This window comes from Hippocampus zosterae, chromosome 5 (assembly GCF_025434085.1).
Source record: "Hippocampus zosterae strain Florida chromosome 5, ASM2543408v3, whole genome shotgun sequence".
Taxonomy (NCBI): Eukaryota; Metazoa; Chordata; class Actinopteri; order Syngnathiformes; family Syngnathidae; genus Hippocampus; species Hippocampus zosterae.
Window position 1 is genome coordinate 21,947,396 of NC_067455.1, and position 24,238 is coordinate 21,971,633.

Consider the following 24,238-nt stretch of genomic DNA (forward strand, 5'->3'; position numbering starts at 1 on the left):
GTGAAGGCAGAGGGGTGTAAAAAAATAAAAAATAAACATACAACCACATTTGGAACTTAAGGAAAAGGTCGCACTGCTCAGTGCGATAAGAGAAACATGACTGAAACTCCAATTAAAAAAAAATCAAATTGATGATATTATAAATCATTCGTAGTTGAAAGCATAATAGTTAGTGACAAACACAGAAGTGATCAAAGAACTGGTGCAACAAACTGTCTGTTCAGTGACTGTCAGGTGTCTTCAAATGTTTTTTTTTTTTAAGGGAAATAAATTTATAGCATTGAAAATTAATGAAAACTTGAGATGTTTCAGATTGTATTACATTACTTTAATGTTCATCTTCATATAATAGAAAACAACTGAAAAAAATACATCGGCTTTACAACACAGTAAAAGGCTGAAATGATGACCTTTCTGCGCAAATTCAACTATAAACAAACATGTTACACTATTTACAAAAGAAGCTATGATAAAATTAAAAAAACATGTACAATATAAACATGTATTATTATCATATAGATATGATTATGGTACGTAATAAAGAGTTGGGAGTGGGGGGGGGGGGGGGCGTTGCAAAGCAGCTTTGTAAGCCACGTGAGCAGAACCGTTGGCTGCATTCGTCCGAGCGAGCAGGCGAGTACGAATCAGCTTCATTCTCTGTGAGGCGGTTTTATTTTTTTTTTGTTGTTTTTTCAAGATGCCCTTTCCTTCTCTCTTGACCCTCTCTGAGTCCATTAATGAACCCTTCACGGGGAACCTCACTGAAATACTGGTTATCATTTTAGCCGTGAAATACTTCACACATTTTATTGAATTCTAATGCCGTATTATGCAATCCTCTGAGATCTTGTTCCGCATTTGCTTTGATTTGTGGTGGGGGATTCACGTTGCTCAAAGCTTCACATGGAGTAAAGCATTGACAGAAAAGAATGTCTACAGATTGTCAGGTACTGTTTCTTTTTTCTCAAAGAAATCATGTAAAAGGCAAGATGTTTTGCAAAGGTTTGCTTATTTGTTGTCAAACTCAACAATGCACAGTATATACGGTAACCTGCTCGGGATTTCCGTGATGAGGGGTGGCTCAGGTGAAAACGGTCTGCCAATCTCCGGATGACTCAGGGACCACTTCCAGGTCAAGTTCAGGAGTTACGGTGACCTGAGTGGTTGGTTCTTCTTGCCGCAGGGTCACATCCTGAATTTGACCTGTGATGATGAAAAGAGGTAAAAGGTGTGACTTCAAAACACCATAAGCGTTGTTATTTATGTCCAGAGTAATTGAGAACACATCACACATTTTCTCCAATAATCCGATGCGCCAAATGCAAACAGCCTGGAACTCTCTTTATATTTCCCATTGAGTTGTTTGCCTGTTAGCGTTCCTATCCCATCTAGTGGTGATTATTACCAGGATCCTTTTGTTGTCTGTTGTCTGTTTAAGAGGGAGGAAATTTCATCTGTGCTGTATGTGTACATTTGACAATGAAGATGTACTTGATACTTGAACCAATGGTAACTGGAAAGGGTTCTGTCTGGCACGAATTGATATGTGCTTTCCCCAACACACACTCAAACAAACAGTCAACTACTTTGTGAGCGCTGCGCAGCCAGTATGAAACAAAGATAATACCAAAAGCATAGACAAACAAGAATTAAAAGGATATTTATCCAGATGTTTATTCTATTAGTCCCTTATGATCCATCTTCCAATGAGCCGTTTAAAAAAAAAGCGTTGTACATAATGGACAATTAAAAATGTACTTTTGTACTTTTACTGAAATAAAAGGAGCTGAATTAGTACTTGTAACAAAGTCTTTTTGAGGAGGGGCAGAGGGTGGGGTTAACTCCCAATTATCTGTGTTTCTACTTACCGGTAAGTACAGACTCTAAATTGCACTACGGAGAACTCGACTACAGGTAGGTTTATCACATACACTGACTGCTGTTGCCAATAAATCCAGCTTAAATTCATCATGGTGAAAAAGGGACAGTCCTAAACCAAGGCTGTGCGGGGGAGGGACCATGCAGCATGTAACGGATATTTTCAAGAAGAAGGAGCTTTTGTATGCTGTAACTATGGTACTTCAATCGGAAGTGTCTGGGATCACCACTGAATATCACTCTCGAAGGAACGTTCTCCACCATTGAAACTGGAACATCAAGTTGTTGACAACATGCAGGCTATGATGTCGAGAATCTCACCGTAGCCGTGGGCTCGCTTCATGTGGTGTCTCATGTTGCTTTTCTGAGTGAATCGGATGCTGCATATCTCACACTTGAAGGGCTTCTTTCCGGTGTGTTTGACCATGTGCACTTGCAAAGAACTCTTTTGGTTGAAGGCCTTGTCGCACTGAGGACACTTGAAGGGACGTTCGCCTGTAAGGGCAATGATACCAAACACCGTTGAGTAATGGTTGTCTGTTCATGCTGTGCTGAGAACTTGAGTGCTTCTTCAAACATTAAAGTGCAATGCCAATGTCCAAAACTCACAATGTATATGGATGGTCGCTTGAGCATTTATTTGACAACGATGTCCATTTTTAAGGTCCATCCTAGGGTCTAACGTCTCTGTACACGTACATAGATGGAGAATTGGTAGCACACCGGCCGACTTTTCTGTGTGTGTGTACTGCACTGCCACAAAAAATAAATACATACAATATTTTCAGCACTATAAGGCGTACCTAAAAGCATTCAATTTTCTGACAGTGCACTTTATAATCCGATGTGCCTTATATATGGATCAATATTGTGATTTATTGGATGTAGTATTTTAAATGTTTTCTAAAGCGTTTTGTTACAGCTGCAGCGGTTGTGAAAGTGCTATAAATAAACCTGTATTCTATTTCCCTTTAGCGTTGTGTATGTATATATATATACACAGGGCGGCCCGGTAGTCCAGTGGTTAGCACGTCGGCTTCACAGTGCAGAGGTACCAGGTTCAATTCCAGCTCCGGCCTCCCTGTGTGGAGTTTGCATGTTCTCCCCGGGCCTGCGTGGGTTTTCTCCGGGTGCTCCGGTTTCCTCCCACATTCCAAAAACATGCATGGCAGGCTGATTGGACGCTCTAAATTGTCCCTAGGTGTGAGTGTGGCCGTGGATGGTTGTTCGTCTCTGTGTGCCCTGTGATTGGATGGCAACTGATTCACGGTGTCCCCCGCCTACTGCCCGAAGACGGCTGGGATAGGCTCCAGCACCCCCCGCGACCCTAGTGAGGATCAAGCGGTTCGGAAAATGGATGGATGGATATATATATACACACACACACATATTATATATATTTATATATATATATATATATATATATATATATATATACACACACACACCGTAAATTCCGGAGTACAAGCCGCTCCTTTTTTCCCCACACTTTCAACACTGCGGCGTGTAATATTTTTATATAATAATAATATTTTTAATTTTTTTTTCCATCGCGGGGAAAACATGGACCAATAAAATGAATGAGTCTTTCACTGAGGTCCAATGAGATTGTATGACTAATCACAACTTCCGCTCTTTTTGCCATAGGGGGGGAAAAATGTGTTACCCGGCAACAGTCGACCAATAAAATGAATGAGTAGTACACAGGGGTCTTGTAAAATTGTATGACTACCGGTAATCACAACTTTCTTATTTCAGTCTTTCTTCTAGCCCTGATCAACATGGAGAATACCAGACAAAAAGCATATGATGCAGCTTTTAAACTAAAAGCGATCACTCTGGCAGTTAAAGAAGGAAATCAAGCTGCTGCCCGTAATCTTGGCATAGACAAGTCGATAGTGCGAAGGTGGAGGCTCCGGCAAGAAGAACTGAGCCAGTGTAAAAAGACAACCAAAGCTTTTAAAGGTGGGCCGTCGTGGTGTTATAGATTCATTAAACGGAAAAGCCTGTCTATTTGGGCACGCACGACGTTGTTTCAGCAGCTCCCTCCCAATTATGAGGAGAAACTTGGTTTGTTCCGCACATTCACACAAACAAAGATAGCGCAGAATTCCATCAGCCCAGATGAAATAATAAATATGGACGAAGACCCTCTGACATTTGATTTGCCGCTCACTCGGACCGTTATTAAAAAAAGTGACTCCTCCGTCAGACTGAAAACAAGCGGCCACGAGAGAACAAATTTTACCTGTGTTTCGAGCCGCTGCAGCATCGGCCCTAAAGCTAGCCAACGATGATCAATTTTAAGCGGCTGACTATAGAATTAATTTCATATATCTTTTCCCATTTATATGATTTGCATTATTCTATTTAAAGCCTTGTGGGCTTTATCATATTCATAAATATATGGAGATTATTTTAACATTAAGAAATTGTGCGTTTTTTTTCTGCGGGGGTTCAGCCGGGGACCGCGTCAGCCGCCTCACCTGGAGGTGCTCCACGGCGGCAGGGACGCAGAAGCAATCCCCCGGCTACTCATTGGCCAGCGGTTTATGGTACGGTGTGTTGCATATAATTAAAAAAATGATTTTTCTTCATAAATCTGAGCATGGGGCTCTTAATCAGGTGCGGTCTGTAGCCCAGAATGTACGGTATATATATCATTTTTCTTTTTTTCATCATTTTGTCTTACAAGCGGATAATGAATGGATGTACAGTACATGTGGTCCAGTCTTGTTTTGTCATCTATAGGCCCCCCAGTAGCAATAATTAAAACTGTAGGCCCCTCCATCATTTAAGTTGCTCGGCCTTGTCCAATAAGATGACAAAGACGATATGATATCTAATAAATGCGCATGAGCGTGTATTTGGTATATTTGTTTTAATAATGACGACGAAAAGTGTCTGAGTACATGGACCTTAAGAAGGGTTTCAGGAATAACGAATAAATGCTCAAACGAGGCTTTCCATAAAAGCGTGTGGAGCTGCTGAAAACCCCATTGAAAGATGCTTTCCATTTTTGAACGAGCCGGGAATGACCTGAGAATATTGATATCCTTTCCCAAACCTGTTTGATGAGTTCAAAGCTTCACCATGCTTGGTGAGCCAAAACTGCACACATTCTCAAATTTACATCAGAGCTACGCCAAAGTTGCTCTACATTGACAACAAAGAGATGAACGAGCTTCACACAATGTTATGCCCGTTAGCCAGCTGCATACATACTGTACACTGGTGGACCCTCACCAATATACAGTGTTCAAACTAATGTAAAAGGCCCGACACATTTACTAGAAAATATATAGTTTCCACAATAAATATTGAGTATAAATGTTTCCTCTGGCACACCATGCTACAAACTTCTCCCGTGGGCCCATTGGCTGCAAACATTGTTTTCTCATAAGATCACGTTGCTGTGTTTCCAAAATGAGTACACGCTAATGAGTTTAACCATCTTAAAGTTGTTGAGTTCACCGAGAAATTGATTTGAATGGAATGGGTTTTACTCATATGTAAATAGGACAGCGGCAAATTCCAAATGCTAATGTTGTTGGCAACATCCTGATGACAGCTTCCTATAAAACGACACAGGCTGCGGTGGCAATTTTAGCAGCCTTCGTGACAAGAAAAGTGGTGTTATGGTGGCGCTATTGCATACTCCCAAAACAGACCAAAAGTGATTGAAAAATGTGTTTGATGGCGTCCAAATATACTCTCATGAACCTATTCGAATAATAATGAGCTGAAAGAACTGTGTCTCGCCGCTTTATTGAGCTAATCCCGTTAGCTACTTGCTTTCACAGAGGGAAGTGGCAGGACTCTGCTTCACAAGTAAAAATGAACACACTTCTTCAAATCACCTGTGTGTGTGCGGTTGTGTCTGTCCAGCTGACTGCGCTTAGGGAAGGCCTTCCCGCACGAGGAGCAGCTGAAGAGTCTAGGTCTGAGGGAGCTCGGCGATGGGCCTGGCTGGTGCACTCGTTCATGCTCCTATTAAGAGATCAACATATGCCAAGTGAATGACATTGAACAGTTTCTAGCAGGGGTCACCAAAACGGTAGGCCCCAATGACCACATAAGGACTGTTCTAAAAATAGCTTATCAGAGACGTGACATTGAGCTTTTCAACGAATGCTGTATAAATAATGAGCATTTGAAACACTTGCAGATATTTCTAGAAATAAAGTGTTGCATATTGGCATGTACTGTATCTGTTTCTAAAGATAAGTAAACCTTTATTAGTCTGGCAATGGAGAAATTCCCAATTCACAGCAGCAAAGTTATGAAAGGAAGAAGTAGATCAACAACATAAAGTTGTCCCGGACATTAGCTACTGTGGTGTGGATCTTAAATTTCTGGATAACTGCGACTGTCGTCACAGGAGCATCATCAAGATGCTTGGATGATGCTTGTTCATAATTTGCTTCCTTATCTCCTGAGACAAAACTCTCCTTTGTTTTTTAGGATCCGCAGGAACCCACTAACGGTGGGTGACGAGTCAGCGCTTCTGCTCTGTTATATCCACTTACCTTAAGATGCATTGCTCGCTTAAAGGCTTTGTTGCAGATGCTGCAGACGTGGCATCGGTCTTTACTATGAGCATGTCGACAGTGACGGCGTAGAGAGTTGGCATTTGGGCATAGAAAATTACAGTAGAAACATTTGTGCTGATTCTCAGCCTCCGTGGGGTGACTCTTCCTACCCTTACAGCTATCATTTCCAATCTGGAACATAAAACCCCCAAAAACGGTGTCAGCTAATTTATTAATGCATCATGGAAAAAAAGAAATGCATAATCATAGACAACCACAATGTACAGTGAATGCATCTTTGTGTATTTAAATACTAAAGTGGACAGTATTAGTTCAAATGAACCACAGCCGCCCATGAACTAATCCAACTCCTACTTCCGATTTATGTACGTACGTTATATCCACTGTCAGAGGTTCCCATCACAGATTGGGAATGATGGCTGACCAGTATGACTGGCTGGCCTGCAATAGCTTGTTGCCCAGATTGTAGACTGGAGTCATTGAGCACTGCAGGGAATGCCTGACCCTAAGGATGAAAATAAGAATAACAATTTAGAATGCAAAAGAATCTGAAACCTGGGGTGAATAAAAAGGGAGTTGTAGCAGCGCGATAACAATTAACAAAATGTTCTTGTGAAATGCCTCTTACCTGTGTATTGAGGTTTACAGTAACGCCATCCAACATACCCTGGGCATCTGATAGGGTCAGTGTAACGCTACCATCATTGGCCACACCTCCTGGTGACAAGACTAGGCTTTGAGATGAAGTGCTGTGTGATAGCGAGGTGCTAGAGGGAAGACTGGTGACTGTACGAAAAATGGTGTATGTTTAAGACTTTCAACATCGTGTTCCTGCTAAAGTGGACGGTCTTATGGCAACCTTTACTGTTTTCTTAAATCGCGATTTTTGTAATGAAACAGAAATGGATGATATTCAATCTGTCTAATGATTTACCCCAGGAAAAGTAATAGTATCGTAACAGACGCATATATTTTGCAATTTTTTATAAAATTATACAATAAATAAAAATGAATTCATTTTGGCCAGAGATATTTGATATACTTCTTTTACACTTAAACTAAGAAGGGTAAGGTCATGAGGAGAACAAGGCACTTTGATTTTCATCATTATCCAGACGACAAATTCGATTTAACTGATATTTATTTGAAACATAAACAGGCATATTCTTCACATGCAAAGTCCTACCAGTCATTCCAGCGTTGGCGGGGTTCTGAGGTAGAAGGTGGTCATTGGTGATAGTCAAGGTGGCGTTGGTGGGCTGCCCTGTGAGTGGTGATGCCAGTCTGAGGCCACTGTTCATCTCTGCATTGGTGCTGTGCTGGGGGAGTAAATCCTGACCTGCGGGTATATGGAATCAATGTGTCATTAGAGGTTAAGTGGTATATAACAGTATTGCTTTTGGAACTGCTGTGTGCGAAATAGAGTGGAAGGAACGGTGTATTGAGCAGTTATCCGACAATGCCCTTAGTCATTTTGCTTTGAACACATTTTAGAACAAGTTTTCTCTTGTGAAAAAGTCTTTGAAAAATACAGCACCAGACACAATATGAGTCGGATTGATACTTTTGATTAAGCCATTTAATTCATTACAGTACCGATGTTCCTTGCTGTAGCGGCATGTATCCTAACATAAATATAATTTGGGGTTTTGTAAATGTAATATCCCCCCACACCCCAAACAGATCATTAATATACTTCTCAAATGATTCTTCTTCGTATTTTACTTTAACAAAGTGATACTTACAAGAAGAATGGTAATCAACCTTGACAGAATGTTTCTTCCTCTCTACTATTGACTGAATTCCTAAAAAAAAACAAAATCGAGTATACAAAGGCCATGTTCCTACATAATTAATACCTGATATGGTGAGAGTGATCTCTTGAGGGTTTCCTGATGAGGTGTTGGAAGCCGAAGGTGTTGCTTGCACTTGTGCTAGAGCATGTGTGAGGCTGGAATTGTTGATCGTGAGTGTAATCTCTTGACTGCCTGCGCCCCCACTCACCAGCCCAGTGCTGCCCATGACATGGCTCAAGTCCTGAGAACCTAGATGATTAAATTTTACCATTGATTGTTCATCTTAAAATCTATTGTGAACACTTTCCACCTACCTGCAGTGTCCTGCTCAGTGAGGCCAGCCATTGTGACTTGGGCAGGTGTGATGGTGGATGGCTGCAGGCCCAGGCTGGTCAGGGGTTGGAGGACAACATTGGCTGACACAGCTGCATCAGTAGACATAAGATGACTGCCAGAGTGGAGGACAAGACCAGTGTCGACACTAAGAGGCTGTGAGAGAAGGCCACCCTGCTGTAGAGTCTGTTGGAGAAGGGCATGGTCGATCTGCACGAAAAAAACATGGCGTTGAATAACTTTGGGAACTCTTGAAGACTTAGAATTTCTTTGACATTGATTATTATTACATTTTAACGAGGTATGCATGATCACATTGTATAAGGCTCAATGTGTGGCCTAACGCCAATAATTAGAATTAAATTAAACTATATAATTGAAGATGGCATGCTTGAGGTTGTATAAGCATGGCCTAAATGGGAAGGATTCATTCGATTTTTGGATGTGGTGACTGAGTGTACAGCTTCAATTAGACATTTTAATCTAGTGAGATCAGATACAAGTCCCTCATAGAAAAACAATGTTGCCTTCAAAGATAAACAAACTCAGCTCAGCTTTTAATGACTAAGAGACAAACTTAATTCCTGTACCATTGTATTTTTGTCGTTTGCAGCATTGTAAAATTGCAGAAAGACATTTTTCAATGATGCAGTGCAGTAGATTCAACCCAAGCTAGAACATATTTTTAAATTCATTCATCCTCGACAGTGTCAAAGCTAAGTCTTGTTTCGGAGATTGTGAAGATGCATCCAATGCTATCGTCTAATAATCTACCAGCCTTTAATTTGTTATACGGTATATTAATACAAGCAGAGGAAATTTAGTCCACAGTGATTCTTAGTCATGTCTCAAGTTTCCAATGATTTATATATAAATCGATCACTTTGCACTCATGTTTGAGGCGTGACTAGTTTAGAGTTGTGAGGAAAGCCACAGCCGCAAGAAACAAACTAAACAAAAAAACAAGGTTGACAAAGAGACGTGCCTAACCTGCAGAGTGATGTTGTTTAAGTTGCTTGTGTCGATGCCAGAGATCTGGACATTCGGGCAGACCAAGTTGGCAGGAGTCAACTGGAGATGAATCCCTTCGAGTGTGGTCAGCCCATCTGATAGGGACACATTCACATCTCCTGCCATCATGAAAACACACACACACACACGCGCGCGCACACACACACACACACACACACACACACCCACACAAAATCAGAAAACCTGATCACCCATCTATTCCATTTTTGGGGTTTGTTTGTTGGGTTTGCAGGACATCAGTTGTAACACAGACATAGTGATGGCTGATGTTCGTCCAGTGACTAAATGCTCAGCTTGACCGCATAATGGCTGGACAAGGACGACAATATGGGTTCATCCACTTATGCAAGGTATGCCAAGATATATTTGTACGTATAAAGTTTCAAAATTTTGAAACTTTAGTTTTGAAAAAAAAATTGAAATAAATAAATACATAAAGTAGGTAGATCACTTGGATTTGATCATTGTACAAATAGATCACATGCTGAATAAGTGCGCGCACCCCTGGTGTAGGTAAAGCACTTTAAATGTGCACTTCATTTACCATCACAATAAAAGTGGATGTTAAATGTTTTTAACATCTAACGCGGGGTTTGTTTTTTCATTTTATTTTACTTTTTTAGCAAAAGTACAAGTAGTATTCCATTTGAATGGATGTGGGATGCAGTGGTTAAAAAAAAATCATGAACAGGGTGCCTTGAATTAAAATTAACCTGGGGGAATTGCAGGCGTGTGTTTGGCGAAGACAATACTCGACAAAAAGATATGCACACCAAATACTTATCAAACTTGAGAAGATTAATATATTTCCCTAACAGTACTTCGAAATGGGCCGTCAGATGTACGCTTTAAGGCCTCATTCTTCCAGTATTAATGCTTTATATATGCCGTGTATGTATCATTGTGCAGTCTAGTTGAATAATTTTGTCCAGCTACAATACGCTATTTTTTTAGCGTTTTTAAAAATTATTAAATGTAGATGAAAAATAATGAATGAATGAATATATAGTAGAGAAAATATTAACCTTATACTATTGCAAATGGCGGACATATGTGACGTGAACTTCAATGTTCGTTTCTTGCTATGCAGGTTTGTACCATCCTTGAATGGCAATTTTTGGGGTGGGCATATGTGTCTCCCCCAGTAGCACTGATGAAAAATTGTGGCCATTCCAATATGTGTTGCCTATCCCTGTTTTAGAGGATATTGGTTCCTCCCAAAAAACAATAACAATGCTGACTGCTGGAGAAGAAAGGTAACAGAGGTGAGTTTGTGATGATAACACCAAAAGACGGTATTACGTCCCTGAGGCGGAACGGTCCTTCTGTCCGTCCTGGATGGATTCCCATTTTGGAGACGGAGGACGAGAAGTTTTTTTTTTTTTTTTAAAGGATGGCCTAAATAAGGACAAGTGGGTTTTCGTCCTTCCTCATAATCATCCCTAACTGTGTCAAGTACCGACAGATGCCCATTTAATTTATTTTACGAATAAGGATGAAGGGACGATGGCGGAAGGGTGCCCAGCTAGTGGATGAAGGACTGAGGATGCACCGGCAAAATTGGATAAAGTGTCCTCATCTACCCTCTCAACCACATTTCTGAACATCTTCAACCGACTCCAACATTTTGCTTGCAGCTATTCAGCAAATATCGTGCCAGATGATGGTCAAGTGTCTCAAATTAATGGTACTTATATAAAGTCAGTTCCACAAACAAGACATCATCTTGAAATACCTAAGTTGTTATCACCAGAAGGATGAAACAAAAAAAAAACATGTGCATCTCCTGGGCACTTTATTTTGAAAAGGAAAAACGAATATCTTGCTACCACGTCTTGTCTATGACACAAAATTGCCGGTGGCTTAAAGAAGTAGTGTGGAAACGTAGGACTCCACCTTTTCAAGTTTGAAATGCAACTTAGGTCACACTGAACTCACAGTAACCAAAAAACAAACGGTTAAAACAATATGAGTATCACAATCAAATACTCTTTATGCCTGTATTACTAGACTCTAACAAACGAACAAAGTTATAGGTTCATGGGGTGTGAAAGCAGACCGATACCTGACATTGAGGCTGGCAGAATTGCCTGTCCCACCAGGCCTGACTGTAAAAGATTCTGGTCAAACTGCCCAGTCAGCACTTGGTTTGCTGGGAGGTAGATGTTGTCAGTGTTGGAGGTTTGTAGCAGCCCCACGGTCTGAAGCGCCTCTGATGCTGTTGTATGCTGGCCTTGTCCTGAGGCACCAGCATGGCCCATAGCTTCACTATGACTGGTTTGAGCAGAAGACAAGGAAGGACGCTTGGACTTGCGGTTTGCTCCATTAGCCCTGAAGTGGCACTGGATGTGTGTTTTGCGATGCCCAGAAGTTCGAAAGCGAAGGTCACAGAAGGGGCATTTGAAAGGCTTGGAGCCAGTGTGGAGCCGCATGTGCACCTTTAAGCTACCCTTTGTAGAGAAAGAAGTGTTGCACATGTGGCAGTTGACCAGTTTCTGACCTGCAAAAATTAGAAGACATGGAGGAAGTGAATGTGAAGAAATGAACCCAGGGTATAACAAAAACCCATTCCAATCGAACAGGAGTCGGCAACCCAAAATGTTTAAAGAGCCATATTGGACCAAAAAAAAGGAAAAACAAATGTGTCAGAAAGGAGGCAACACATGCTGTATGTACAAATATGAGCTATATTAGCCTGCTATCAACATGACTAAGTTGGCTACAAATACACAACGAGCATTCATTATTTTTTCCTCCTGCTGTTCATCCTGTAGGGGAGGAGTGCCCAAACTTTTTTGATGGAAGATCTACTTTTCGAACAACCAACCTCCCGCGATCGACCCATTACGCACTCACTTAGACATGCATGCCGTAATGAGCAACAGCCATAAGGGCCAGTAAGATAAACGAGGCACGAGACACACTTTAGAAGATTGCTAACTATCGTAGCTCATGTGTACCGTTTAAAAATGCTTCTCTTGGCTGCCCTGATTCCCATTCTTAGCAAGTACCCTCTGTGAATTGGGTTTTGTTTGTTTGTTTGTTTGGCATCCCTTCACTGGCTCCCCATTCATTTTAGAATTATTTTTAAGATCCTCCTCTTTGTTTTCAAATCTCTGAATAATCTCGCGCCACCTTACCTCTCTGAGCTCATACGCCCCTACACCCCTGCCCGGCGCCTCAGGTCTGTGGACCAGTCTTTGCTAGACGTACCAAGAACTAAACTGAGGCTCAGAGGGGATCGAGCCTTTTCTGTTGCTGGTCCATCTCTCTGGAATGACCTCCCACTGAACATTCGGCAAGCCTCCTCGCTGCCCATCTTTAAAGCCCTCCTCAAAACTCACTTGTATTCTTTGGCGTTTGACTCAGCATGACTTAGATTTGCTCTTGATTTTGCTGCTTGGTGCTTATTACTTATTACTGATTCGTCTTACTGTTTATTGTATATGTTAAATCGCTCCATGTACAGCACTTTGTATGCAGCGATGGCTGTTTGAAAGTGCTCTATAAATACTGTTGACTTGACTTGACTTGTTTGTTGTTGTTGTTTTTTTTTATAACAGCCCCCTGACTGACATCCTACCCTGCTCATAGAAACGTGTGTCGCAGGCTATGACGCAAATATTCTTTGACGAAATGTTGACATTTAATATTTATTCGACACATTTTTACAGCATCGGAAAACGGTAATAATGTTTGTGTCATTTTTGTCCTCTGACAGAAACCATATTAAAAAAAATACTATATTTCCCTCCAATCTTTTTCCATTTTCAAACATTTTTGAAAAAGCTCTAAGGAGCCACTGAGGGGGGGCCGCCAAAGAGCCGCATGTGGTTCGAGAGCCACGTGTTGCCAACCACTGCAATAAAACAATCAGATTTGATGAGCCAAATTGATTTGCTATACAGTGTACAGTATTATAGAATCATTGAATCCTTGAATGTAATCACACCCCATATATATATATATATTCATTCATTCATTCATTCATTTTCCGTACCGCTTGATCCTCACGAGGGTCGCGGTGGGTGCTGGAGCCTATCCCAGCCGTCTCCGGGCAGTAGGCGGGGGACACCCTGAATCGGTTACTATAGTCACAGGGCACACAGAGACGAACAACCATCCGCGCTCACACTCACACCTCGGGACAATTTAGAGTGTTCAATCAGCCTGCCACGCATGTTTTTGGAATGTGGGAGGAAACCGGAGCACCCGGAGAAAACCCACGCAGGCCCGGGGAGAACATGCAAACTCCACACAGGGAGGCCGGAGCTGGAATCGAACCCGGTACCTCTGCACTGTGAAGCCGACGTGCTAACCACTGGACTACCGGGCCGCCATATATATATATAAAAAAACAAAAAATAAAAGCCTTCTATAAAACTTACAATGAAGGAAACACATGCTGTATGTATGTAGGAGACTGGACTGTCGCGGAATTGTTTATGTTATACATTCCTTTGTTGTGTATTCACAAATATGCCCATAGAATTTATTTTGTAATTTCCTCGCTTGATTTTTTGTTTTGTTGCATTATTTTGTTTTTTTTTTTGGTGTCAGTAATCATTAATTTCCGTTTTTCTGAGGCTGTCTTTGAACACCTCTCAAGTCGAACGAGAAGAGAGAAGGCACTGAGTCCAAAGCAGACGTGTCTGTCTTTGTCGAAACTGTTAAAAGCATAAATAAAGTGTATGTTTTAAAAAACCAACACCACAGCTCTCCTTTTTCATAGCTGCAACATGTAGTAATATCTATTTGAGCTATACTGTATTAGCCTACTATCAAAATCTTTTTCCATTTTCAAATATTTTTTATAAAGCTCCAGGGAACCACTAGATGTGGCCAAAGAGCCGCATGCAGCTCTGAAGCCGCGTGTTGCTGACCCCTTAGCTAACACGAGGTGTAGACAGAAGCAGAGCTATTTGGTAATGCAGTTCACATGAGCAGCAGGTACAGCTTGTGTTTGCATGTTGTGGACAGGCCCATGTACATAAAATATTGTACATACGCTAATGTTAGCTGGTTATTTGCATTTGAGTTGGCCCTCCGTTTGGTTGTCAGATGCGTAAATTTTGGTAATAGACGCATGTTGGTTAACCCACCAAATTATGAAAGTTCAGCGCGTTGCAGGCTTTGGCTCAAAGGAGGAGGGAGCACCAAGCTCGTTAGACACAGCATTCTGTTGACGTAGACACGTCATGCTACCTCCTCTGCACAATATAATCTTACAAGCGTTGCACTGTGGCAACTCATCAGTTAAGCCACACTTGTGATTGTGTCGGGTGCACCTGTGCACGCACTTCCCCTTCATTGGTCTCTTCTGGTCGGCGGACGAGGTATAGCAGCGGAGAACAGGAAATTTAAATTGCGATCAGTTCTGGGAGAATAGTCCTGTCTCCAATCAATTCACAAGACTTGACGCCGAACCCAACGTATACTGGATCTGACTAACACAATTGCCAAACAAATCACTAACTGGCTGTATGTGAGCAGGGTAGTAGCCCTCAAGTAAGAGGACTGAAGACCCCAGATGTATGCAGTCGTGTTAACCTACACAGTGACTCCACCCCAAAAAATATATACAAAGAATTTAGTCAGCAACATAAAAAAAATGAGACCGACCTGTGTGTGTCTTCACATGACAATCCAGAGTAGATTTCACTGTAAAACTCTTCCCACATTCATCACACTTGTACGGTCTTTCTCCTGTGTGAATTCGAATATGCCTAGACAATATAGGTAGAAGTTTGAGAGTTGAGTTGTGCTTCTGGGTTCTCTCTACAGTTAAAAATCAACAGTGGCGAAAATTTAGACATGGGGGTGGGGGGGGGACAAAACAAAAAGAAGCGAAGCCAATAAATATGCTAAAAAATATGTGTAGTTTGGTGGCATAATCACCAGCCTTTTCTTTTTAGCATGCATTAAAGTTCGTACAAGCTTTGCAAACCAATCTTAAATTAGATTTCTAAGTTTGCAACCTTCTATTAATGACTGACTTTAATATGCCCAATGGCACATTATCTGCCTACCTGCCTATTTATTTATCTAAACCCATCCACCCGCCAAATGCATCCACCCATCCATCCTCTGAATCACTTATTCGCGCACGGGTTGCGTGCGTTCTGAAGCCTATCCTAGACCGGAGTACATCCTGAACTGGCAGCAAGCCCGTCGCTGACATTTCAATTTATATCATTCTATTCACGCTTTGTTCATTATGCTGCAGTTTTATTGTGGGCCCCAGTGACACATGTTGATATAAGAATTAGTACAGCGGTATTATAATGGGGCTCATTACCTTACAAGGTCACTGGGCTTCTTGAAGCTCTTGGGGCAGAAAGTGCAGCAATTTGCAAACTTGGGTTCTGTCTCCAGTACCACCGCCTTGTCCTTGATCTCACTGATGCGATCCCTCTCGGCTGCAGACTGGGATAGGATTCGCTCTGACACGGATGCCTCCTCACCGGGATCCTTTGCTAGCTCTGCTGCCTGTTCCTCTGTGAAAGTGATGATTTCCATTCCCCGTCTCTTCGATGTTTTTTGATCCCCTTCATCTTCTTCATCTTCATCCTCTTCCACATCTCGACCTTCCAAACCAATAACTGATGCAAAAGAAGACAAAGTTCAAAGTTCCAACACAAACAAATTTACACATACACTGCGCACATTATTTACTGTATACTGACAATATCTAAAAAATATATTATATTGACTTCAGATCTGCTAAATTTTGAGTGACATTTCAGAAAGGTTTATATGTGACAGTATGTTTATTATTGGAGTCATTGATTGCAGTGGTGCAAAAATAGCTTGCCTCCGTCATTTAGCCAAGTCAGGTAACCAAACTCTCAGCATGAATATTTAACATGAATCGATACAATACTTTAATTCAATCAACTAGTTACAACTTATCGGCTTGTCCGATTGGGAGTCGCCACAGCGAGTCACTGGCAGCAGTTGTGCAGAAGCTTCTATGCCCTAAGCCCTTCCTGATGCAACCCACCCATTTTTAATACTTTTTTAAAAATTGAGATTTTGAACAACAGTAGATTGTTATTGGGGAAGTAGCTCGAAATCAAACTCACAACGTCTGCAGGAAAGGCATCAGTTTGAACAGATACTTTTGCACTTGATTTCAATCAACTATTGCATACCGAATGAAGCATAGTTTCTCCTTTTTCTGTAACTTGAAGTGACAGTGTTGTGGGCCCATGTTACTTACTTTGATCTTCTATCGCATGCTCCTTTCTCATGTGCTTTTTACAAAGCAGGCTTGTCCTGAAGCTCTCATCACATGTGGAGCATTTGAATGACTTTACATGGATAATCATGTGGCGGTTCAGGCTGCCATTAGTTGTGAAGGAGGCATCACAAACGTTACACTTGAAGGGCTTCACTCCTGTCATTGGGAATGAATGGCATGAAAAGGATGTGTTGAAATGTGTCTACATTCCCTTTGACACCAAGAACTTTGACTTATAACATACTGTAACACATTTTAAAAAGACAAGATTTTGTCTCCCGAAATGCAGTGAAATGTCTTGAAGAGAAATTGCATTTAATGGATTATTTTTGGACGCAACGGTCTAACAGTGCTAAACGGAAAATTTCAAATCAAACGTAAGGCGTTGTAGAGTAAGGGGGGAAAAGGGATATTTGGCCAGCCGGACTAAAATGGAAATAAAACATTAAAATACATCAATTTAAATAAATGTAGAATTTCTCAACATTTGTCAACACTCTTTAGAAACATACCTGTGTGTGTGTTCAGATGGGATTTCAACACCCCAGCTGATACAAAAGCTCGTCCACAGAGGTGACATCTGAAAGGCTTCTCCCCAGTATGGGAGCGCAAATGCTGTTTAAGATGACTTGACTTTTTAAAGCCTTTGTTACACCACGTGCACCTAAAGAGTTGAGGAAAAAAATCCTTGTAGTGCCATCAGCTAAAAAACATTCACAAAACCAAACATCTCCATATACATCTGTATGCGGTTTAGTATTTAAAAGAAAAGGAATACAATTGTATGAAAAACTGTAGTATAGTGGTGTATGTTGAACAGTCAGGCATGTTTACTTAAAAATGGTGTGTGAAAAATATGGAGATGTGGAACCACCTTCCGGGACAGAGAATTTAAAATATATACCAATAAAGCTGATCAGCTGTGTACATGTTTCAAAAGCAAATGTTCTGAGAATGCTGAAAAGAATTGGATATAATAAACTAGGGCCAGACTGATTAATTAGTAGCCCAATTGTAGCATATCACCAATTCATTGATTTTGGTCATTAGGTAACCGATGTATTAACTTCCTTTGTGGCACTGAGATTATTGTTTTACTGCTCTTGTATGTCTTTGTTGCAGTCTGACCAGTTGCCTGGTCTAACCTCTGGCTATTGTGTAAAAACAATTAAATAGACTAAGGAATTGGTTTAACACAAATGTAGTCTTTGAACTTAAATAAAACTACGTTTATATTTTTGAGCACCACAACAGTTAAACACCAAGTGAAAATAATTTGCTGCTGTAAATTAGGAATTTCCCCATTGGGAGACGAGTAAACGTTTTCTTATTCTTATTCTCATTTATTCTTATAATCATCGACTATTGAAATAGAAAGAGTAAATGAAAATAAATTCTTTGGCATTGTATTTGATGCAAAACTATGCTGAACATAGAAAATTATTCAAAACTATCTATCTGTTTTCGTTGTCATTCTGTCACCCCCATGCTAATCTTGTTTATGTTCCTCTGAACAGGTTATAACTGGGAAGTAAAGTCTTTCTTGCCTACATGGCCAATAAATCTGATTCTGATCTGAAAAAAATGGTACGACCATGTTTTGTTTTCTTCTTTCTGCCTAAAAAAAATCAATCAATAAAAAGTTGAATTAAAAAAAATGGCCCAGCTCTGAATTAAACCTGTACGCTCTCTTGCTGTTGTCTTCACAGTCCTCCTGGTAGTCATGTGGCTCATTGTCCAGTTGTAGTTCTCCCTGACTGTTCTGCTGGAGAAGCCCATTTGTCTAAATTGAAAAGACCAAACACAAATTCACACAACTCCATAGAGACTCGCATGTGTAACATACTTCCTTGATGATTAATTAAAAATCAATAGATAATGGTGCACATTGTCACTGTATGGAAACCGCCTGTCCAAAATGTGATAATTTCATATTTTTTGGCAAATCAATTCCATTCGTCAGTCTCCACATGGGTCTGTTATGTAACGTGTTGAAAATAGCTTGACAACTAAACTCAAGATACTGTCACAACAAAAGATGTAATTTGTTTAATTTCCTGAAAGTAACTGGACATTCTGAGTTTTATCTTTATAAACTTTTAAGTTATGTAGTGATTCATTATTGTCATTGAAACAAACGGCCAGCCTTCTGTCCAATCCTGATTAAAAGAGGCTATTAATCAAGCAAATGATCATCTTCATCAGCGACTTCATTTTATCTTAGGACTGTTCTGTATGCGGCATGTGTTTTAATTTGTATAAAATGCAATGCATGAACCACTGTAAGTGACAGCGTTTAATGGAGACCAGAGGCTGAGACTCACCACTTCAGCATTGGAAACATGAAGCAAAGTCGGGGGAGGAAAGCTGGATGACAGGGCCTGAGACTCCAGTGTACTGGAATCCTGTAGCTGCTGGACAGTGGAGAATTGGCTTTGAGTGTAACTTGATTCTGACATGGTAAAGCCTGGGGAGACCACATAGAATAAAATTCAATATACGTAGAGTGGGAACTCAGGAATACATATGACACACGACCGCTTTCAGTCACAATGTCCACTTTGATTGTTTAACAATAATACATGAGCATAACATTTGTAAATAAAAAAAATGAACAGGTACATTTAACTGTAACACTTAGCACTTCCAAGTCTTGGAGGCAGAACAGTTCTAATCAAGTTAGTGGAGCTTACTTTGATTAGCTCTGTGCAGAGTTGGCTTAACACTAAGTAAATCAACTCCGTCATATAACTCCAATGATGACCTCCATTAAATTGCGACAGAGTTAAAATACACTTTGGGGGTTGAAATAAATGCCAAATTGAACAACAAAATGTTGATACTCATATTTTTGCTGTCAATGTAAATAACAGTCTTACATTCTAAAAAAACAAAATGGAGAACCTTGGACTGAAAATGAACGTATATACAATGCTGTGAAATACTATTTATCCCTTCCTAATTTCTGTGTTCTTTGCATATTTATCACAGACAAAAGTTTCAGTTCATTAAACCAATTTTAATATCACAGTGACTACCCCAAAAAATACACAGTGCAATTTTTAAATGCCAATATTTAAAAAAAAAACTACCTGTCCCTATGTGAAAAAGTAATTACCGTACTCCCCTTTTTAAATGACAAAGTAGCTGTGACTAATGACAGTTTTGTGAAAGCTGAATTCAAGTTCACAGGCAACATCCTTGCACCACATTTGTTGAATCAAGAAATCACGTAAATGGAATTTGTCAGACAAAGTGAAGTAGGCTGCAAAGTCTCAAGAAACAAAAGCATCATGCCACAATTCCAAGAAATTCAAGAAGAAATTAGAAAAGAAATTATCAAAATTTCTCCGTCTGGAAACGGTTACAACGCAATTTCCAAGAGACTGGGGCTTAAGCAAACCACTGTCAGAGCAATTATCCACAAATGGATAAAGCTGGGAAATGTGGCAGACATTACCAAGAGTGGTCGAACAACTAAAATTACTCCAAGAGTGCAACGACTCATCCAAGAGGTTGCAAAAGAACCTAGAACAACATCCAAGGAACTCCAGACCTCGCTGACCTCAGTGTCCATGACTCTGCCATAAGACACTGATGAAAAATGGCATCCATGGGAGAGTTACCAGGCGAAAACAACTCTTGTCCAAATTGAACACAAAGGCTCGTCTCACATTTGCCAAAAGACATCTTGATGATCCTCAAGACTTTTAAAACAACATTCTGTGGACTGATGACTCAAAAATAGATTGATTTGCGGCCAATTACATCTGGGGTAAAAATGGCACAGCATTTGATAAAATGAACATTATGCCATGTAATCAATCCAACAATATACTCTACAGTACAGTACCTTATTACAATATTGGTAAAATATTATTACAGTATCAGTCATGATAGTTTGTTACATTATTGGTGAAATCATTACATTATTGGGTTTTATTAAAGGTACAAATTTTATGACATTTTCAAGCGTTAACATTTTCAAGAAATTATTACATTATAGCTTTCTACAAGGCTCAACAGCATTTCAGACCACACCGAATTTAGAGATTAAAAATTAATGCAGGCTAAAAACTGGAAAATGTTCCACAAAAGCAATTTGTCATCATCAATCTGCATGCTGACAGTGATTCACTAGGAGTGTCCAAATGCCTTTCGATACTTCCGACGTTTGCAACTGAACACTAAAAGCCTCTTATGGTCTAATGGGTCCATCGGTGAGGCAAGAACTGCCGCTTGGAGTGCAAGGAACTTGTGTTTTAAGCAGTAAACAAATGTTAGTGGTCTTGTGAAAAACTGACAAAGACCGAAAGGAATTAATTCCTCTTCTTGATTATAGCAGACACTTGTATAAGCAGTGAATCAAGGCTGTCACCGTGAATGTATGACGCATACTGTATATCCCATCCTACAGTAACATTAAAGAGCGCATAACAAATGAATTTGATCCGAGAAAGCAGTGAAGTGGTAGCTCATACAAATAGAAATTAACAGACATATCTCATGTTCGGTCTAGTAAAGCAGAGAGAGCATTTTTAATTTGCACAGACAAAAAATAAATAAATCTGTCAGAATGCACCTTGTGTTAAAGCTTGCTGGTCAAATGTGGTCTGAGGGAGTGTTCGCGTCTCAAATTGGGTGATATTCTGAGGCAAACCATGTTGGGTGGTCACATAGGAGTCTGTAAACACAGAAAATCACATACGTAGGAGGCTTTAGTCTCCAATTATAGAATACATATGGAGGATGTCGAGGATGTATTAAATGGTGTACAATGAGAACAATAAAGACTTGATAATAATTACAAAGTGAGGAGAATTTAATATAAAAATTACATTTACTTTTTTGTGATATTAAAACCAAAGCTAACATTAGCTGCAAAGCACAACAATCACCTCAACGAGACATGTTTGGTTGCAGAACTGTTACAGTATCAACGGCAATTCAAATGAGCATCAAACAAAATATGGGTCACTATTAGGGGTGAAACAACAACAAAAAATCCTTGGTTCAGATCATATCATTTCAAATAACGGTTAAAAAACAACAACAACAATTATGTCTAGCATAGCCAGGTTCACACTGAAAGAATCAGGCAGTCTGACTCTATTCAACATGTCTTTGTGACAGCCTGATCTTAAAAGTCGGTGAGACTCTTCCTGCAGGACAGGAGACATTACGATTTTTTTTGTTTTCTTTTTCAGGGTTCAAAGATTTTTCAACGAATGCTAAAAATTGTTATTCACAGTCACTAAAATGGAATATAGCTGTCCTCAACCCTGAATTAGTACATGCAAAACAATTTACCTTCAAAACCAAATTACAGTACGGTCCATAAATATTAGAAATTGTAAACAATTCTCATCATTTTGGCTCTAAACACGACTATATAAGATTTGAAATTAAATCAGATGTGCTTTAACTGCACATTTTCAGGTTTAATTTAAGGGTATTTACATCCAAATCAGGTAAGCGATATAGCGATCACGACAGTTTGTACATAGCCTCATGCTATTTAAAGGACCAACAGTAATGGAATGAATGAATTTGATATCAAATTTTCATTTGGAAATACTGATTTGCAAATCTTTTGCAGTCAATTGCAGCCTTAAGCCAATTTGGCAAAGACATCACCGGATGCTGGTTTTCATCCCTGTTGATGCCCTGCCCCCCCCCCCCCCAAAAAATCCCAGAATGCACCGCTTTGAGTTGCGTGCAAGCGCCCTATACTCTTGGTGATTATGTGTGACCATTCTTGTTACCTTCTCCTTGCACCAGTGGCTGGTTGGTCAATTGTGCTTCTAATGTGACCGGCTGGCCTCCATTTACACCCTCTGCTTGTCCAAGTCCCAGCATGTTTTGTTGCTCACATGAAGTTGCGGATGGTTGCTGAAGGGAGTTTCCCTCCATCTCCACCTGCATATCGTGGGGCACCGTGTCAGCTTCTAGTGGGTCTTCAGCAGACTGAGGCTGCAATTGTTGAGCCAGTTCGTATCTGATTTGGGAGAGATTATGAGGAAAATCAGTCTATTAAAAACAACTTTGACCAACTTGTGATCTTGCCAGAAAGATGAGCCGGCATCGAGTAATTGTCTCTGGGCCTTTGCCTGTGAGAGGCAATGATGAGAGGTTTAGGAGATTACAGTGATCCCTCACTTAACGCGGTTAATAGGGACCAGAACCGGCCTCGATAAGTGAAGAACTGCGAAGTAGAGTTTGCGCCCCCCCCCCCCCCCCCAACACCAGGAATTTTTGTGTCAGTCTATGTGGGTACCAGCATGTTTAAAATATATAAACAGTATTTATACTTTGCATATTTGATACTACAGCAGTACACATATTTACTCAAATCTCTAATTATAAAACCTTATACTAGGTGTATCAAACTCATTTCACATTGTGGGCCACATACAGCCTCGGTCGATGTCAAGTGGGCCGGACCATTAAAAATTATACCATACTCTGCTATAAATAACCAAAACAATATGTCTTTCCTTTGTTTTGTTCTAAAGAAGCACAAGAACACTCGGAAAATGTTGAAATTTAATGAACATATCTTTTACAAAACATTTCATGAAGCACCTAAAATTTTCTTTGACAAATGTGCAATTTACTTTTATCATTCACATATACCGCGCTGCAAGAAGGAGAGATACCGACGCTCGTTCCTACCGACTGCTGTCAGGCTGATGAATAAAAAATAACAATCATAATAATAATTAAATTATGTGAAGTAAAATTGTAAATAGTACTGCGATTTATCCATTGCGTACATATTGTATTTAATTGAAAGATGTTTGTTGTTGTTTTTTTTTTTCTCTTTCTCCTTTCTTCTTTCTACATACATTCTTGCTGCTGGAGGCTGTAAATTTCCCCAGTGTGGGACGAATAAAGGATATCTTATCTTATCTTATATGCATTGCAACTGATCCCACTAACTGTCCAAAGGCAGACAATTTTAGTATTTTGTTCCTTTGTAGGCAGTAATTGTACTGAAAAAGTGGTATCGAAAAATATAGTAATGCACTTTTTAGATTAAACGAGATTTATAAAGAAAGGAATTTTTAAACCATTTACACGAGCATATAAAATCTAAATGTAATCCCTGCCTACACTTTACAAACTAAGGAGAGTGCTATAATATGTGTAAAGAATAAAGTATTCACGTCCTTGATAGCGTCTGCTGTGTTTGGTCTGTCTCAGTGACAGACTGAGGCTGCTGTTGTCTTCTTCTCTGATCAAAACAATGTTGTCTTCTACTCTGATCAAAACAGTGTGTGCCCTTGTGGCTACTCCTTGAATTGCACCTTATTAAAATATTCATTCCGTGTCTTTTATGCATTTTTTCACTTTTAAATTATCCTGCGGGCCTGATCAAACCTACTTGTGGGCCGTTCCGG

The 24,238-nt window shown here is 40.1% G+C and overlaps 1 protein-coding gene across 1 annotated transcript in view; it reads right to left on the reverse strand.

The window, feature by feature from the left end:
* Positions 1 to 306: 306 nt before the first annotated feature.
* The window catches only part of LOC127600232 (zinc finger protein 236-like), a 36,478-nt gene continuing 12,546 nt past the window's right edge, over positions 307 to 24,238 (reverse strand). The window contains exons 14-32 of the mRNA XM_052064586.1: positions 22,601 to 22,833; positions 21,418 to 21,519; positions 19,160 to 19,302; positions 18,515 to 18,618; positions 17,348 to 17,499; positions 16,815 to 16,991; positions 15,891 to 16,194; positions 15,215 to 15,318; positions 11,658 to 12,092; positions 9,551 to 9,690; positions 8,542 to 8,770; positions 8,291 to 8,476; positions 7,618 to 7,770; positions 7,060 to 7,217; positions 6,805 to 6,936; positions 6,408 to 6,602; positions 5,739 to 5,868; positions 2,200 to 2,373; positions 307 to 1,203 (exon numbers count right to left, since the gene is read on the reverse strand). Of these exons, the coding sequence (XP_051920546.1) occupies positions 1,082 to 1,203; positions 2,200 to 2,373; positions 5,739 to 5,868; positions 6,408 to 6,602; positions 6,805 to 6,936; positions 7,060 to 7,217; positions 7,618 to 7,770; positions 8,291 to 8,476; positions 8,542 to 8,770; positions 9,551 to 9,690; positions 11,658 to 12,092; positions 15,215 to 15,318; positions 15,891 to 16,194; positions 16,815 to 16,991; positions 17,348 to 17,499; positions 18,515 to 18,618; positions 19,160 to 19,302; positions 21,418 to 21,519; positions 22,601 to 22,833 (3,373 nt within the window). The 3' untranslated portion in view covers positions 307 to 1,081. The remainder of the gene's footprint in view (positions 1,204 to 2,199; positions 2,374 to 5,738; positions 5,869 to 6,407; positions 6,603 to 6,804; positions 6,937 to 7,059; positions 7,218 to 7,617; positions 7,771 to 8,290; positions 8,477 to 8,541; positions 8,771 to 9,550; positions 9,691 to 11,657; positions 12,093 to 15,214; positions 15,319 to 15,890; positions 16,195 to 16,814; positions 16,992 to 17,347; positions 17,500 to 18,514; positions 18,619 to 19,159; positions 19,303 to 21,417; positions 21,520 to 22,600; positions 22,834 to 24,238) is intronic.